The following is an 18,453-nucleotide window of genomic DNA, read 5'->3' as shown; positions in this document are numbered from 1 at the left end:
CCTGGGTGGCTCAGTTGGTTAAATGTCTGACTCTTGATCTCGGCTCAGGTCATGATCTCAGGGTTCGTGAGTTCGAGCCCTACGTCAGGCTACTCACTGTCCACCGTGTAGAACCTGCCTGGGATTCTCTCTCCCTCTCTCTCTCTCTCTGTCCTTCCCCACTCACACTCTTTCTCTCTCAAAAATAAATAAACTTTAAGAAAAAAAAAAGGGAGGAAGGAAAAAATGAGGGTTATTTTTTAAAGCATTATTCAATACAAACTAGTCTGTAAAGTTTTGTAAAGTTACAGACCAGACCCCACCCATCCCTGAGTGAGGCCCACCGTGGGCTTAAGGCCAAGATGGCATTCTTGGTAGACAGATCTTTGGGTTATTGTGCAAACCCAGCATGATTGTGGGGTGCAGGGGCTGTTTGTCTTGGGGGCTGATTGCCTTCAAGAGACAAAACATTGGTAGCCTCAATGCTCATCATCTTAGGTTGATTTCTGTGGCCTAGAAAGGGTCTTTTTGGCTAGGGCCAGCCCACAGTGATCCCTGCAGTCTCTGAAGGCCTGCAGCCCACACAATGGCTAAAATATGGCATGTTATGCTAACTACTCACTTTGAAGTGGGCCAGGCTCCTAACAGGGCCTGGCGATCCAACCTGGCTAATCACTGGGAGGAGGGAAACTGAGGCAGGAGGCAGATACCTGGGTTTGCAGAGGGATAGGTTCAGCCCAGTCCCCAAACACCCCTACCCCAAGCTATCAAGGTGTGCAGCAGGAAGGAGCTATGCTGCCAGTGGGTGGGACACAACCCAGGCTCCCCCTGGGGTGTTGTTCCCTTCCCCTGTGTTGTAAGGATCCCTCCTGCCTGGGAGCTTGTTCTTCAAAGGGTGCTGGACCCAAAGTGGCCATGGTCAAGTGCTCCCACCCCAACGGCCTGTTACAGGGTCTTCCCTTGGAGGAAGGGGAACCATGCCCCACCTCCTTTCCTATCCCTCCGTCTCTGCAATGGGGGGACATTTACCTGGGAAGCAATTGTGTGGCTTCCTAGCCAATCAGCAGGTGTAGTGTTTCTTCCCCGCCCCCCTCCTACCCTCCTAGTCCCGGTTTGGTCTCCATGACAACTCCCAAATGTCCCTCAGTACCCGCCCCCCTCCCCCCCCCCCCCCACCGGTGCGGTCAAGTCAATGTCAAAGAGCAGCTACGCCAAAACAGGAAAGGCAGGAGAAAGGTGATTAATTTCTGTCCTTATCACCTAAACAGGTAGGGCTGTCTAAGGGGAAATGGGTTTCACACCTCCACCTGGTTCGTGAACAAGAGATTACAGTGAGAAAGGTTGGGTTTGTCCAGAAACAGGAACAAGACGCCAGTGAACTAAGTGCGTGTGAGCATTCTCAAGAAAGAAAACCTGAGGACACATTTTAAAAGTGAACAATAATCACTGGCAACTCTTTTTCGGGGTCCACGAGGAAAGCGGGCTAAAGGGATACAAAAAAGAAACATCCTCCCCAAAGAGCAGAGAAGTTGGACAACCTTTACAGCCAACATAGAAAGCAAAGAGCCTTTTGTGAGAGGGAAGGGAACTAAAGCATTAAAAGACACTGCCTGCAACTTGGATCAGCTTTGGAGGAAAGGACTCCCCTAACTCATCTGTGATTTTCAAGCCTTTTCCTCCTCTGTTGGAGACCTTTCCCCTCCTCATGAGCAGGGGATAGTGACATAAATCCACACAACACTGGATTAGGAATAATTTCGAAGCATCACAGGAAGCACAGGCCATACTCTTAAAATGACGAGAAATAAAAGGAAAAAAGTCTCAAGGATTTCTGCGTTCTTTTCCTAAGTTCTTGGAACTCATCTCTGGCCTCTTGAATTTACGCCACAGAGATGCCTCTGAATCCCTTCTCATGTGTGGTTATTGCTAGGTCAATCATCAAGTACAAAGGAGGGCTGGGGGCACGATTCAGAAGGCTCTCTTCAGAAAGAACAATCAGTACTATTTTTTTTTTTTTTTTTTTGAAATGCAGGGCTTGAACTCACAATCCTGAGATCAAGACCTGAGCTGAGATCAAGAGCCCAATGCTTAACCAACTAAGCCACCCAGCCCCCTGCCTCTACCCTTAAGAGGCCCCTGACCTTGTCACAGTCATGAGTCGTAAGGACCATGTAGGAGCTGTCAAAAACGTTGGCCTCTCTAAAAAGGGCTAGTTAAGTAAATTTGGGCTGTTCTATCCAAGGAAAACCACTCTCTGATTTTCCAGTATGCTATTTAATACCTTATTACACTTACAGCAGTTGCCTAAGCAGGCATCATAACCTGGATTATATTAGAGAGGGCACCTTGGTCCAGAACACTCTCTTTTGGAGCCTGGATAGGAACAAATCCCAGACAAGACTGTCTCATCCAATGAGGCTCCTTTCGGATGGTATCTTTTTTTTTTTTTTTTAATGTTTATTTATTTCTGAGACAGAGAGAGACAGAGCATGAGTGGGGGAGGGCAGAGAGAGAGGGAGACACAGAATCCGAAGCAGGCTCCAGGCTCTGAGCTGTCGGCACAGAGCCCGACGCGGGGCTCGAACTCACGAACTGTGAGATCACGACCTGAGCCCAAGTCGGACGCTCAACCGACTGAGCCACCCAGGCGCCCCTGGATGGTATTTAATGTGAAGCGTACTCTCACTCAGAGCTTAGCCTCTAAGCCAATATAGAAGCTCTCTACTCTTGGCATCTTGTCTTCCCTAAGGCTACCAGGTTGTGTAACACGGAGGAAAGCAAGTTCTGAGATCTGGAGTCCCATCCAGTCACTTATGCATCCGCATCCTTACCTAGCAAGTAGTTCCATTAAGTTACCACATGCCCTGGTGACTGGCATGCCCAGCAGCCTTCCTCAACTGATCTCAGGGCCACACATACATCCCACACGTGCAAAGAGGCAGCATCGCAAAAGGGTTAAGAGTCTTGAGCCAGACTACCTGAGTTTAAGTCTCAGCTCCACGCCGGTTCTGAGTAGGCCGGTGAATTTCCCTTTCTGAGCCGTGGTTGTCTCATCTAGAAAACAGGGATAAGGTACCTATCTAAGAACCCTGTTGGGAGAAATGAATGAGTTGATGCATAGAGGTGCCTGAACAGTGCCCGGAGTATAAAAAAATCTTCACAAGTATTAGCTATTACTGCCAGGGAAATCTTCTGAAAGGGGTTTGGGGAGACCTAAATACAAACAAAAAAACAAATGGCAGTTTGGTCATTGACTTCTACCTTACCTTATGCTTGTAAAAGGAAAAGAATGGATTTTTTTTTTTAATTTTTTTGTTTCTTTTTGAGAGAGACAGAATGTGAGTGGGGGTGGGATACAGAGAGAGGGAGACACAGAATCTGAAGCAGGCTCCAGGCTCCAAGCGGTCAGCACAGAGCCCGACACAGGGCTCGAACTCTCAAACCATGAGATCATGACCTGAGCCAAAATCAAGAGTTGGACGCTTAACTGAGTGAGCCACCCAGGTGCCCCAATATATAAATTTTTAAAACCATGTGGGGACACCTGGGTGGCTCAGTTGGTTGAGCACCCTACTCCTGACTTTGGCTCAGGTCATGATTCCAGGGCTGTGGGATCAAGCCCTGTGTTGGGCTCCGTGCCGAGCATGAAGAGCATGAAGCCTGCTTAAGATTCTGTCCCTCTGCCCTGTTCTTGTGCGCTCATGCTCTAAACTTAAAAATTAAAAAAAAAAAAAAAAAAAAAAAGTATGCAAGTATTTTGTTTAAAGTCAACAATAAAAGACCTAACATGATAGTTACTTTCCTCATGGGGAGAATTGTGTTAAAGCCGGAGAGAAACCCAATACGAAGATCGAACTAAATATAGATTTTATAGGCATATATGAGGGATATAATGAGTGGCACAGGTTTTCAGAAGAGCAGATTATTTTCAACTGTGGTGGTCAGGAACAAGGTGACACTTTAAGTTGGGTCTTAAAGAAGACTAACTTGCAAATTAAAGAGTGATAATGTTAACAACTGCCTCTTTTTTTATTTTTTTAATGTTTATTTTTGAGAGAGAGAGACGGAGTGTGAACATGGGAGGGGCAGAGAGAGAGGAGACACAGAATCTGAAGCAGGCTCCAGGCTCTGAGTTGTCGGCACAGAGCCCAACATGGGGCTTGAACTCACAAACCGTGAGATCGTGACCTGAGCCGAAGCCGGACACTTAACCGACTGAGCCACCCAAGCGCCCTACAACTGCCTCTTGATTAAAAAAACAACAACCCTAAAAAATAGTAATGCCTCCTCAGAAAAGGCAGAAAGTCCTGCCTTAATTAACAAAGATCTGGTCCCGCGATCCTCAAATCAAACCTGGAGTCAACATACAATGAGCTCATCACAATGGTGAAATCTATCCAAGCTTCTTGAAGGAGTTTTGAGATATAACATGTATATTCATTTTCCCTTTATTCAACACAAGTAAGTCAACCATGAGTAGTTTTAACCACATAAATTTGTTTTAACAATATAAACTTGTTCTGAACCAGATTATCTATGATGAGGCCTCTGGAGGTAGGGCAAATGTTTCTCCACAATCGAAACCACCGGCTCCAAAGAAAAGCTTTTGAAAGGACCTTGCTACCTAAGGGGTTATTGAACATTATTTTAAGGGCTCGGTTTCTAATAACAGATACTGTTATGGAGGACTCTTTTCCCTCACCTGGAATTTCTGAAAGGTACTAAAAAAATTCATGTATTTCAATGATTATTTCCAGATGTCACCATTCCATCAGAGTATTTTGTCTTACAATTTTCGGAAGAAAAAAATCCTTTTTTTTCTCTATCTTCAGTTGTGCTTTTGAGCTCTGAAGCTCAAGCCCTGTTGAACTTGAAGCTGTAGCTAACACTATATAAGCACTTTAAGTAGAAGGATAGGAAAGTCAGTGAGAAGGGAGAGTTCAAAGGAGCCCTTTTAGCGAGGACAGTGTTGCTAGGGGTAGGAATAATTGTATAGTAAGGCAAAGATTCATAGAAAGGTCGCTGAATATACGATCCACCATGAGTCGACTGAACTTGGACACGGCAGTATTCCGGTCAGTACAAGGAGGAACAATGGGCTCAATTCTGAACTAGAACTCCTTTGCGTGTTGGAACAGCCTATCCCTGGGGCCAGGGGAAAAAAAAAATCACTTCCTGGTGACATTAGTCATTTTCAGGTACAGATGAAAATACACACATACACGCACACACAGAAAGTCTGATGGTTGGAGTCTCTTGGGCTACTCCAGGTTTCAGATCAGTGTTTCTTCCTGTGGATTTGTGGTATTCCGGCAGCTAATTCTTTGCAGGAGGAAACGGGAGCATTTTCAGCATTTGGAAAAAAAAAAAAAAAAAAAGGATCACAATTATAATAACCCATGAGGGTATGATTCTTTGGTATTTAACAAAGTGAAGAGTCTGGATGACACATTCAGAGTGATTCTCCACTATGAAGTCTTTGATGCCTAATGAGGGCTGAACTACACCTGAAAGCTCTCCCACATTCATTACACTCACAGGGTTTCTCTCCAGTGTGAATCCTCTGATGTTGAGTAAGATGGGCACTTCTGCTGAAGGCTTTCCCACACTCAGGACAATCAAACGGTTTCTCTCCAGTATGAATCTTCTGATGCTGAGTAAGAGACGAACTCTGGCTGAATGCTTTCCCACAATCTTTACAGGTGTAAGGTTTCTCTCCTGTGTGGATTTTTGTATGTTTTATGAGAGTTGAGCTCTGACTGAAAGCTTTACCACATTCCCTACACGTGTAGGGTTTTTCTCCAGTATGAGTTCTCTGATGGCGAATAAGGGCCGATCGATCACTAAAGGCTTTCCCACAGACATTACAGGTGTAAGGTTTCTCTCCAGTGTGAGTTCTCTGATGTTGATAGAGGTGTGAGCTCTGACTAAAGACCTTGCCACATTCACTACATTCGTAGGGTTTCTCTCCAGTGTGAATAAACTGATGGACAATAAGGGACGAGTTGTGGCTAAAGGCTTTCCCACATTTACTGCATTCATAGGGCTTCTCTCCAGTATGAATAAACTGATGTTCAATACGGGATGAATTGTGACTGAAGGCTTTACCACATTCGTTACATTCAAAAGGTTTCTCTCCAGTATGAATTCGCTGATGTTGAATAAAGTGCGTTATCTTAATAAAAGCCTTCCCACATTCATTACATTCATGGGGCTTCTCTCCAGTATGGATTCTCTGATGTTGAATAAGAGAGGCACTATGATTAAAGGCTCTCCCACATTCATTGCATTCATATGGTTTCTCTCCAGTATGAATTCTCTGATGTACTGTAAGGGCTGAATAATTACCAAAAGCTTTTCTACATTCACTACATTCATAAGGCTTCTCTCTATTTTGGGTTCTCTGATGCTGAATAAAAGGTGCATTCTGAATTAAGGCTCTTTCATGCACATTATATTCCTTCCCACCATGAACACTCTGACGATGTTTGGTAAGGTACGAGTCCCAGATATAGCCTTTCCTATCTTCATAAGACTTCTCTCCAATATTGGTTTTCTCATGTTCAGTGTGGTGTATGCCATGGCCAAAGGTCTTCCCATACTGATTACATTCCAAATTTTTTTCTCCACTATGAGCTATACAATGTTGCACATATACTGAGCGATCACTGAGTAGTTTACTACATTCATTACACTGAAGAGCTTTCTCATTTGTGCTATCTTTCTGATGTCTTGCTAATTTTGAATTCTGTTTAAAGATCTTTCCCTGAGCATCACATATATATGGTCTCTCTTCTTTAGGATGTCTTGATTGTGTAACAAAGTCTGACTTTGGACTAACACGTCTGCCAGATTCAATACACTTGGGGTTACTCTCAGCTACAGAAGTTCTTTTCTTGAAGGTAACCATTGCTTCTTTCCAGAGTCTATCTTGAGCATCCTCTTTGAACTCTGTATATCCCCAGGCTTCTTTCAAACTTGCATCAGCCTCTGTGTTTTTCTCCATACTTATCCCCTGGTATGATTCTTCTTCAGAAAATACATTCTTTGGGCTTAATTTTCTGGTCTCCAAATCTGCAGGGGAAAAGTAAAAATGTTCCCTGTACTAGAAGAAGGAAATGGCTACAGCAGGAATGAGGTAATAATTGCATAAATACTATTGGTCACGAATATAAGTCTAGTAGTCAAAAAATAATTTACGGTGGGCACTTGGGTGGCTCAGTCGGTTAAGCGTCCGACTTCAGCTCAGGCCGTGATCTCAAGGTTGGTGAATTCAAGCCAAGCCCCGTGTCGGACTCTGTGCTGACAGTTCAGAGCCTGGAGCCTGATCCAGATTCTATGTCTCCCTCTCTCTCTGCCCTGCCCCCACTCACGCTGTCTCCCTCTCTCTCTCAAAACTAAACATTTTTTTTAATTTATAAAATTATAAATTTTATTTATAAATAAATAGATAAATAAAATAATTTATTGAATACCTATTATGGGCTAGGACTCAGTGATGAACAAAGACATAGTACCAGCTCTTTTGAGATTTGTAGTCTATTGGGGAAGATAGGTATTAATCAAATAATTTCAAGAATGATGACGCTGTAAAATAATGTGTTCTGGAGATTTCAACTGTGAGGTGATCAGTGTAGGAATGATACCTGCCCCTAGCCTCTGAACTGCTAGAATCTTCCCTTGCTTTTGCTACTATCACCACCAGCAGTCCCCAAGCCCCTCATCTGGAGTTCACTACAGCTAGGGTCATTCTTCAGTGCTACATCTTCTGTTCCCACTGGTCTAGTTCCACAGTAACCCTCTTTGATGATGTCTGAGCTTGCTATCAGATTCAGTAAGATCATTTCCCATATTGTCCTTTGCTACCATGAATGTTACCATTTGCCAGAGATCTCCTTTAGCTCCCACTTTTTTCCTTCTCTCTGGGCCTCCAAAAATACACACACACAATCAAAGACAAAGAGAGTCAAAGCTCAGGAGAACGCAGAAATTTTAGGAGGATCAGGGATCAGGCTTACTACTGGTACTAGTTCAGCTTCCTTATAAACTACACATGACATACATTTTAATTGTAAAATTGGGACTTCGTAGTTGGGGATCTTGTAAGTACTTGTTCTACCTTACTAAGGGTCGAACAGAGCATACGTTTTGCAAGCTGGACCATTTTCAAAGTAATCTTGTATGTGGCTTATATAATGTAGGAAAATGAAACTTAAAAGAAAGCAATGGAAGTTAAGCAGGGGACAAGAACAGTAGCAGGGGGACTAATCCACTATCAGATTAGCCGAAAAGAAGGAATGACCTATTAAGTCCAATGGACACTCTTCAGGTCTTCTTCTATTGATCTCATAACGCTATGAGCACCTCCTCTCCTTGAAATGTTCTTTTCTGTTGGCTTCAGTGACAAAGTCTGACCTGGTTTCCTCCTACTCTGGCCACCCTGTCTTAGTATCCTTTTTAGATTTTCTTTCCTTCATTTACACTGATAAAATTTGTATGGCATATCTTTACTGCCATCACCCATTATTAAAAATTATTACCATTTTATTATTTTGATACCATCTTCCTCTTGTGTTTATTTTTGAAAAATTACACAAGTGATATAGATATATACATAGACAGATAGCAGATACTTAAATGTGTATGTTCATTGGGCTTCTAGGTTCTCTTTCAACTTTTCATGCTCTCTTTCTCTATTTTCATATTTCATCCACTCCCGCGACTTCAATTACCATCTATTATTCTCAGATGGTTCTCAAATCTGTACAACCAGTTATGATCTCTTTCCTTCACCAAAATCCATTTGACATCTCTTTCTTATATTTATCTACTTTCCAGACACTCCTATTTAGGCCAGAGTTTCTCAACTGCAGCACTACCGGCATTTTGGCAAGACAAGTCTTTGTGTGAGAGGTTGTCTTGTGCATTATAGGATATTTAGAAGCATCTTTGGCCTCTACTCACTAGATGCCCATAGCACCCTCCCAGTCTTCAGACATGTCACCTGGGGGCAAAACTGCCAGTCTTTCAGAACTACTGGTGTAGACCTACCATTGACTCTTCAAACAACTCAAAATAAACAGAACTTATCTTCCACGCCCATCCCCAAACTTGCCATTTCTCATGCGTTTTCCATCTCAGGGAAAAGAACTTCTATCCACCTACATCACCAAGCCAGAAACCTGGAAATCATCTTTGTCTGTGTCTCCCTCACCTCCCACATATACTCAGCAAATTCTATCAATTTTACAACCTTAAAATTGGATGTAAGATCACATTCCTTAAACTTACATTCAAACTCCTTCATATCCTTCATACTTTTTAGGGAGGACAAAAACCAGGTGCAATGAAAACAAAGTAAATGAAGGAGAGACTCCAGCAACTAGACAGGAAAAGGGAATGACCTCATACAATTCCTGGAGTGAGGCACAACAGTGATCTCTGCATCGAGTGTCAGGGCTATAACTTTAAGGAGGAAGTACATCATTCTTTGAGTCTGGGAAGAAGTAGAGTTAGGCTAACAAGACTCTGATTATGTCCAAGTGAAGATGAGACTTGAGGAGGCCTCAACATTTTCTACAGGCCGGAGAATTTGGGGAAGAACCCCTAACTCCTATTTCAAACGATGCTGTCTGCCTTGTTTCCACTTACATGTGCAGCTGCTTCTTAGTCCCTCTCCCTCCTGCATCCGTGGATTTACTGCTTGTTCCAACTGGGAGATGATATCAGGTTTAGAAAATGGAAATCCTACTCAAGGAAAAGAAACGGAATGTGATGATCGGTTTCAGAGACCGAGGACCACCGCATTTTCAACGCTACTCTTGCATTTCTAAGGGCAGAAGACAAAATAACTAATTGCCAAAAGCAATTAAATATTTTCAACCAAAGTGGGGTGAGAAACAGTTTAAGGATCCGCTCTGGAAACTGGAGGGAAAAGTTAACCAAAGCCTCCTTTGTGATCTTCCCCTAACAGGAGCAAGGGAATCTTTAGAAAGCAAGGGCATCCCAAAAGGCCTACCTGAGGTGAGGACCCAACCTTACCCAAGGAGACCAGGTTCCTGTAGTTCTCCAGCATTACATCCCTGTACAAGACTCTCTGCACAGGGTCTAGTTCTCTCCATTCTTCCTCAGTGAAGTTCACAGCCACATCCTTGAATGACACAAAGTCTTGAAACACCGGCAAGTGGTTCTGAAGGGATGGATGAATAAGGCAGAATTAGGGGAGACTGAGGGAAATGGAGAGGAAATGGATCCAACCACGTTCACAGTGTCAAAAGCGTACTGACTTGTAGGTTGCAGAGTCTTAAAATGTATATACCCTTCTGACATGCCAATCGTATAACTAGAAATCAATTATAGGGGCGCCTGGGTGGCTCAGTCGGTTGGGCGTCCGACTTCGGCTCAGGGCATGATCTCACAGCTTGTGGGTTCGAGCCCCACGTCGGGCTCTGTGCTGACAGCTCGGAGCCTGCCTCAGATTCTGTGTCTTCCTCTCTCTCTGCCCCTAACCCACTCGCATTCTGTCTCTGTCTCTCTCAAAAATAAATAAACATAAAGAAAGAAAGAAATCTATTATAATAAAATGGTCAGAGACATGACAAAAGGGTTATAAACAGATTCTTATCTATTTATAACTTACGATAGCACAATAGTTCTAAATAACCTAAATGTCTGAGGAGAGTGGCAGAAACTGCTAACTACACTTCCCCTCCTCACCTTTCTAGGTAGACAAACGTTCCCAATCTCCTTTGCAGTTAGATGGGGCCATGTGACTGAGTTCAAGACAAGAGAACGCACCACACGCCGGCCTGACTCATACATTCCTCCATGCTGTTCTCCCCTTCTGGCTGGCTAGTATGGTGATGAACCCAAAAGTGAATTTGGGAGCCATGTGGTAGAGATATCAGAGCTTCAGACAGCTCAAGGCCCTGAATGGCCACACTATCAACCCACTGACCCAGTCATGGTTGATGAAAGAAACTGATGAAAGAAACAAGAACAAGAAAGAAACTTCTATCTTACCGCAGCCCTTATACATTTGGGGTCTATTGGTGACACCAGTTACAAGTTAGCCAATCCTAATTAATTCAGAAACTAGCACCTTGAAGCGGAAGGTATCATAACAAAAACCTCAAATATACTGGGGCATTGGCTGACATTAAGGCAGCGAGTTTGAAAGAAATGGGTATTTAAGGCTGGAATGATGTAGACCCTTGACACACACTGGCAAAGTAATTAAGAGTCATGAAAGCAACACCAAAAGTTCACTGAGCCTGTAGCTCTGGGGGAAGAAGTAGGAAAGAGCCAGAATGCTAGTTTGTGCAGGAGGCTTCTGGATGTATTGGGCAAAGAAAACAAAGACTTGCTCTCTGGAAGGAATTTACTGACTTTCAAGCTAAAATAAAATGGAGTCCCAAAATTGGGGGCTTCACATGGTTGGAAAAGCAAACTGTTTCTACACGTCATACAAGAGGAAGTAAATCTCAGAAATGCTTTGAGCGACAAAGGCCCATTAAAACTTCTCAGCTAAACAAAGTAACTTAACCCAATAAAAAAGATTGAGTTAAGGATAGGGTGTTCCCATTCAAGCCTATTGTTCAGCAAGCCTTAAGGTTATCTTCATTAAGAAAGAGACACAGTAGGGGCACTTGGGTGGCTCAGCTGATTAAGGGTCTGACTTCGGCTCAGGTCATGAGGTCATGAGGTCATGATCTCCCGGCCCATGACTTCAAGCCCCGTGTTGGGCTCTGTGCTGACAGCTCAGAGTCTGGAGCCTGCTTTGGATTCTGTGTCTCCCTCTCTATATATATATTTCTTTCTCTCTTTCTTTCTTTCTTTCTTTCTTTCTTTCTTTCTTTCTCTCTCTCTCTCTCTCTCTCTCTCCCCCTCCCCTGCTCATCCTCTGTCTCTCAAAAATAAATAAAAACATTTAAAAAAAAATTTTTTTTAAAGAGACACAGTAAGCAAGAAACAGAAGTATACCAAGCTTGAGAATTAAATCTAGGAAAGAACTTTGGGTGTGATTATTAGTGCATGGCAAACAGATCAGAAGCTTCTTAAGTTCTTTAAGTTTTTGTATCCATGATTTCAATGGACTTCCTTTCTTCCTGTCTCAGAGGAAGCAGTACGTCTCCTCAGTTCTAACCTGCTTATGTCACTGACTTCCCAAATATTTCTTCTCAAAAATCTGCTCATCCTTCAGGCCCCATTTCAAATCTCACTGCTTCTATTAGCCGGGGGCTCCTTAAAAGGGCTTAAAAGTACCGACTGAATGAATAAAGCCTTCCCCAATCTCTCGTAGCCAGACACACTTGCTCACTCTCCTCTGAAATCATACATTTTCCCTAAAGCACTTGGAGGAGGCTCTCCATAAATTTACTGATCTGTGCCACACAGATTTGTGTTCATGTCTTTTTACCCCACAGAGAACATTCTAAGCAGGTGGATACCATAGATATTTCATGGGTCTTTGCTGATCTAAGCCAAATGCCTCAAGGGGACAAAAGGAGGCCTGACTCTCACCCAACCGTGCTCCCAGACCTCTCCCTCCCCATGCCCTCTATTGCCAACTGATGGGAGAGACCACGTCATTGGCGGTCCATCCCACCCTCTTGATTCTATCTTTTAAAACTACTGATGCGGGGGCGCCTGGGTGGCGCAGTCGGTTAAGCGTCCGACTTCAGCCAGGTCACGATCTCGCGGTCCGTGAGTTCAAGCCCCGCGTCGGGCTCTGGGCTGATGGCTCAGAGCCTGGAGCCTGTTTCCGATTCTGTGTCTCCCTCTCTCTCTGCCCCTCCCCCGTTCATGCTCTGTCTCTCTCTGTCCCAAAAATAAATAAAACGTTGAAAAAAAAAAATTTAAAACTACTGATGTGGACAGGGCTGACGAGCTTCACGTGAAGAGAGAGAAACTTATTTGCTTCAGGAATTAAAATGAAGTTTCAGGGAGGACAGGAAAACCCCCGACTCACCTGAGACGTTGCTGCCCCAACAGCAGCCATATTCTCCTCAAGAGACCTCTTTTAGAAAAGGGCACAGTCCCAAGATGGCAGAACTGGAAGGAAAGTATGAAAAAGTAATACAGTTTATTTTTTTAACTTTACTCATTTATTTTGAGGGCGGGGGGGGGGGGGGGGGGAGAGAGAGAGAGAGAATCCCAATCCCAAGCAGGCTCCGCACTGACAGTGAAGAGCCGGACAAGGGACTCGAACCCACGGACCAGGAGATCATGACCTGGGCCGAAACCAAGAGTCAGACGCTTAATGGACTGAGCCACCCAGGTGCCCCAGGATCCCATTTATTAATATGTATCTCAGACCTGTTATTTTGGAAATAGCCTCTTCTGACAAAAAGTACCTCTGACCTTGGCCTGTCACATGGTTTGAAGGATTCCCGCAGACATCCACATTATGAGGCTTCCCAGATAACCTTAGAGAGTAGACTGAATGTGAACTTAGGGAACGGTATGATCATTAACTGGGTTCAGGACATACCTGAGCCTGTTCCCTGAGAATGAGGATCCCTGTGACACACACCACAAAAAGCACACACTGTTAGGCTTGGCAGGAAGCTAGCTTACAGATCTCCTGCCTCCTGTATTCATAAACAGAGAAACTTTCCAACTTCACAGAACAAGAAAAAGGGGCCACAGAGGAAAAGGGCAACGGTACCCAACCTGGCGGTCAAGGGCACCGGAAGCATCAGCTACTAGATCGTGAGTGTTCCAGGCCCCCACCAAGTCTATAGCCATCCTAGGTTCGTTCCATCGCACAGGTGACCCACTGACTCGTCATCCGTCATCTCAGCCTCCCCTGCATCCCAAGCACCCAACATAGTATACCAGACGGCAACAGGCCCCAAGTGTTGGGAACGAATTAAGGATCCCCTAACTTCTTTGTCGGACCCCATGCCCATCAAGCACCCTCCTGGTCGCGATTGCCTTCCCCATTTTGATTTTTTGCCTACTGGGAGAAAACCAATAATATTAACTTTGAGCACTTCTTTGAGCTTGTCTCTGGATGGGACAGTTACACACCTATTTATATTACTCCATATATAATTCGGTTGTCCTAATACTCTACAGTTTATTATTCAACTCTCACCCTCCACCATCACCAAAAAGGAATACGTAAAGCCCCTTGTGGATGTGTTTGGGGAAGAAATAGGAATCTCAAGCCCTTATCAAAAACAGTTTAGGGGCGCCTGGGTGGCGCAGTCGGTTAAGCGTCCGACTTCAGCCAGGTCACGATTTCGCGGTCCATGAGTTCGAGCCCCGCGTCAGGCTCTGGGCTGATGGCTCAGAGCCTGGAGCCTGTTTCCGATTCTGTGTCTCCCTCTCTCTCTGCCCCTTCCCCATTCATGCTCTGTCTCTCTCTGTCCCAAAAATAAAAAAACTTTGGGGAAAAAAAAAAAAAGTTTAGAGTTTCATGATTTTAAAAAAAAAAAGTATGCCAGCCCCTAAATGTTTTCTCACTAGAACACTGCCTCTGGAGGCCACCTGCCAGCTTTAAATCCTGGGCTCTGCACGGCTACAGGCAGGTTTCTTCTGTGCTTCAGTTTCCTCATGTGAGAAATGGGAATAATAATAGTATCCGCTGCGAAGCATTGTGCATTAACGTATATAAAGGGTTCAAATCAGTAAGCATTCAGTAAAGGTCATTTGTCAGTTAATTCTTATTACTATTTTCTGCATATCACCACTAACCAAAATTTTATGGGATTTTCTTTCTAGCCTTTGTTTTATGAAAACAGAAGGCATAAGCAATGTATTTGGTCATACCCCAAACCCCGACTTCCCCACAAGATGCCTGTCCCCTCCCGGTGCTGAACGCTGAAAGATAGGGTAGAGACAGGAACCAATAAGTTTCAGGGCCTTGAGGGGCACCTGGGTGGCTCCAGGGGGTTAGGTGTCCGACTTCGGCTCAGGTCGTGATCCCACAGTTCGTGAATTCAAGCCCCACGTCGGGTTCTGTGCTGACAGCTCGGAGCCTGGGGTCTGCTCTGGATTCTGTGTCTCCCTCTCTCTGCCCCTCCCTCGCTTGCACTCTTCTCTCTATTTCTCAAAAATAAATAAACATTTAAAAAAAAAAAGTTTCAGGGCCTTGAGAAACCAGAGGGGGTTGCAGGCAGGATGTCTGAGAAAACCAGACCACAGAGAGACCGCGGAATCCCCTTCTAACCTGGGCCATCCCTTTGTATCTCCCTCCTTAAGAGAGAATACTTCAGAGAGTCTGAAAGGAGTCCTACCAGAGCGGGCAATGGGCCCTGCAGACACAAGCACCTGAGCTCCCCCAAGTGCTAGAATGTCAAATCAATTCATCAGCCTCTCCCTGCCCATTTCCTTCTCTCCATCCAAGGAGTCTGGCACGCCCCCTTGTCCTCCTTTGGAGAGGCATCTAGTATAACAGAAAGAGGATGGAGGGTGAGAGGTCTTACCCTTTGGAGCTTCAGGTAAAAAGGGAATGATGTTAGTAAAATTACTACTACTCACGGCACTCACCATGGACCCGACGCTTTCCATAAATCACTTGTTACAAATGGGGAAGTTGATGACGCGTGTCAGACCTGCCCACACACATTTTACAAGGCTACTGTAAAGACAAACCAAAATGAGGTTATGTGCGCACACTGAAGGTGCCCAGCTAACATCAGAAGCCTGTCTCCCTTGTAGATCTTACCTCTGGTCTGGGGTTTGCGGATCTGCTGCTCCAGAGCCACAGCCTCCACACCACCATCTCCGTAGAGTGACCTCACCCAAATCCTCCATGCGTCCTCCTGGGGATTTACCAACATTCTCCCAGAAACTCTGGCAAGAGATTCTGGACTGAATTCTTCTTTTTCATGCTCTGAGACCCCCCCCTCGTCACAGTAATCAGGGAGTCTGAAGCAGTCTATTTTGAGCGAAGACTAAAGCCAAGAAGTTCAGCCGTCACTCAGGCTTCAGGAAGCCCTATTCACAGGGGAGTCTCAATGTAACTTTTACCCCAGGGCCCTGCAGAGACAGACACCCAGGAACATAGATCATCACAGACAAGTGAAGATACCGTTACCAACATGCCTTTAGGACACACAAGTGCAGGCCATGATGGCAAGCGGCCCACCGGGAGTGAAGGCACCCGGGTTCTCATTTCTACTATGTACCAGCTGGCTCGGTGACCCAGAGCAAGTAACTTTTCCTCCTTGGGTTTCTGTTTCTTTTTACGTACAAGTGGGAAGGGGGATACCGACTATTAATAATGGCTACTACTGATCCAGCCCTTACTTAGTGCCTGGCGCTGTCTCAACTGTCCCATATCAAATTTCCATCTAACCTTCACAATCACCACTTAAAAGGTAGGAACAGTAAACTTCACTTGACAGATACGACACAGGGGATGCAACGTTCGGTATGCTTACGGTTCCATCAGTATGCAATAACCGCTTTCTCGAGCTGTAGACACACAGATCCCTTACATCCACAGCGTCTCACGTCAACATTGAGTCTACGCAATGGTTCCACCACGCCGTGGGTTGCAAAGGCACAAGGGCAGGCGCGCGTTGGTCTCCGACCTGGGAGCACGGAGAGCCTCGGGCCCTACCTGCCTCGCCTTCCAGCCAAGCGCTTCAGGCTATGCGGGCGCGCAGCCCGTTTCCCAACAAAGGACCTGAGGTATCCCAGACGTTAAGCACACGTACACACCACCGTCACGTACACACAAAAGCCAGAGCAGAGGGGCAGGGTCGAGGTGGCCGGGCCCAGACAGACGGCACCCCGACTCCAGAAGAAGGGATTATGGTCAGGTCAGCAGGCCCTGGGAGAACCCCAGTGGGACGCGGTGAGACCCCCTCCCCCACGCCTGACAATCCACTGCTGGGCCCCCCCCCCCCCCTCGTCCAGCGTCTGCTCCTCCCGGGTCGAGACACCGAGCAGGTCACTTTAAGGGAGCACCGCTAGGACAGAGTCGCCGCGAGCAAAGCCCGTGCGAACAAAGGAGCCGGAAGCGGAAGTGTGCGCGGAGGCTTCTGGGAAATGTAGTCCCTCCCTGCCCCGCGCGGGGACGCCCTGCCTCGGCCGTGGCCTCCCCGGCTCCCGCGTGTTCTGCGCTCAGAGACAAGCCGTCGCACGGCCCTAAGAAGGGAGGTTAACGTTGGCGGCCCCGGGAAAAGTGGACAGGAACCATTGGGGGCGTCTACTAAGCCATCTATGACTGTCGAGAGTATTTGGGGGCGGGTCGGGGTGCATCCAAAGAGCAGAGGTCTCGTCCGGTGGGGTGGTCCCTTTGGTCACTTGTCATAGAATGAGTGGAGCTGCAGCCCTGCTTCAGAAAACCCGACACAGCAGTCCCACGCGTGCGGTTCCGCGTCATTACCGGAATCCGGGCGGATACCCTGTGCTCTCACATTCTGTGGCCAGATCTTCGGTGGTTCCGACGCTCCCACATCCTCAGCCCAGAGCACGCCGTCGTTTGACGGCCTTTAGGGTTCCTGTCACCCAAGTGTAGTATTCTGATACGTGGAGAAGTGGGACCCTCCCCGGGCGAGGAACAAATCTAACGTGCAAGGCTGTTCTTAGCACCATGACGTTTACATGTCCCTGTCCAGAGATGTGCAGCATTGTCCCCGTTAGTTCCTGTTTGCTAGCCACTTTCATAGGCATGACAGTCCTCTGGATCCCTTGGTTGATTGATTTGATATGTATACGGATTCAGTTAATTTAGTTTCTTGGGGGTAAATTCTACAGCCAACCTCTCCATGATAGGCCCATCAGAATGTGCTTCTACTCGGTTCTACTGGGACAAGACTGAAGCTGGTTGAGCTGTTGGTGTCTTCGTTGTCACTTCCAGAAGCAGAAGGTGCTGAGAAGGTGAATACTCCAACTTCTAGAACAAACCCGCAGGCTTACCACGGCCTTTACCACCCACCCCGCTTCCATAGAGGAGGAGAATCTCTATGCAAATACAGCCTATTCGGTCTTCATAGCTATGCCCTGGATCCTGTCTTTCTAAGCTCTTTTCTACCCAGAATACAGTGGGAATCCACAAAAATCCTACTGTAAAAAAAGCAAACCATGACATACTTGTGCTGGGATTTCAGAAGAAATGCTGAGGCCTCTGTTATTTTGGGGGAGGGGTGTTTTTTTAATGTTGGTTTACTTTGAGAGAAAGACAGGGAGAGAGCAGGGGAGGGGCAGAGAGAGAGAGAAAGAGAGAATCCCAAGCAGGCTCAGCACTGTCAGCACAGAGCCGGACGTGGGGCTCAAACCCATGAACTGTGAGATCATGACCTGTGCCAAAACCAAGAGTCAGATGCTTTACCAACTGAGCTACCCAGGCACCCCTACAATTTGGGATTCAGTAGGGAGATCCCACAGAACATTCTACCAGCTGGACTCTCCCATCCCCACACTATCTCCACCCCCAAATCCCAAAGCCCCCGGTTGTCTAATGGTCTGTTTTAAATGTGTGAGCTGATGGATGCAACAAGAATGGAAAATTGT

The 18,453-nt window shown here is 45.8% G+C and overlaps 1 protein-coding gene across 5 annotated transcripts in view; it reads right to left on the bottom strand.

The window, feature by feature from the left end:
• Positions 1-16,946, bottom strand: part of LOC121015862 (zinc finger protein 883-like) — a 23,638-nt gene extending 6,692 nt beyond the window's left edge. Inside the window, exons 1-8 of one of the 5 annotated variants that reach the window (XM_040453137.1) lie at positions 16,374-16,946; positions 15,656-15,969; positions 15,478-15,568; positions 15,225-15,373; positions 12,950-13,032; positions 10,021-10,168; positions 9,631-9,726; positions 4,412-7,053 (exon numbers count right to left, since the gene is read on the bottom strand). In XM_040453137.1, coding sequence (XP_040309071.1) covers positions 5,432-7,053; positions 9,631-9,726; positions 10,021-10,168; positions 12,950-12,979 — 1,896 coding nt within the window. In that variant the 5' untranslated portion in view covers positions 12,980-13,032; positions 15,225-15,373; positions 15,478-15,568; positions 15,656-15,969; positions 16,374-16,946 and the 3' untranslated portion in view covers positions 4,412-5,431. Of the gene's footprint in view, positions 1-2,957; positions 3,034-4,411; positions 7,054-9,630; positions 9,727-9,997; positions 10,169-12,949; positions 13,033-15,224; positions 15,374-15,477; positions 15,569-15,655 lie in introns of those variants that run through there. The other 4 variants (XM_040453140.1, XM_040453138.1, XM_040453136.1 and 1 more) reach the window with 4 other exon arrangements.
• Between the last annotated feature and the right edge of the window lie 1,507 nt (positions 16,947-18,453).

This window comes from Herpailurus yagouaroundi, unplaced genomic scaffold (genome assembly GCF_014898765.1).
Source record: "Herpailurus yagouaroundi ecotype Mexico unplaced genomic scaffold, PumYag 208, whole genome shotgun sequence".
Classification (NCBI taxonomy): Eukaryota; Metazoa; Chordata; class Mammalia; order Carnivora; family Felidae; genus Herpailurus; species Herpailurus yagouaroundi.
This window is presented reverse-complemented; position numbering and strand designations above follow the sequence as displayed.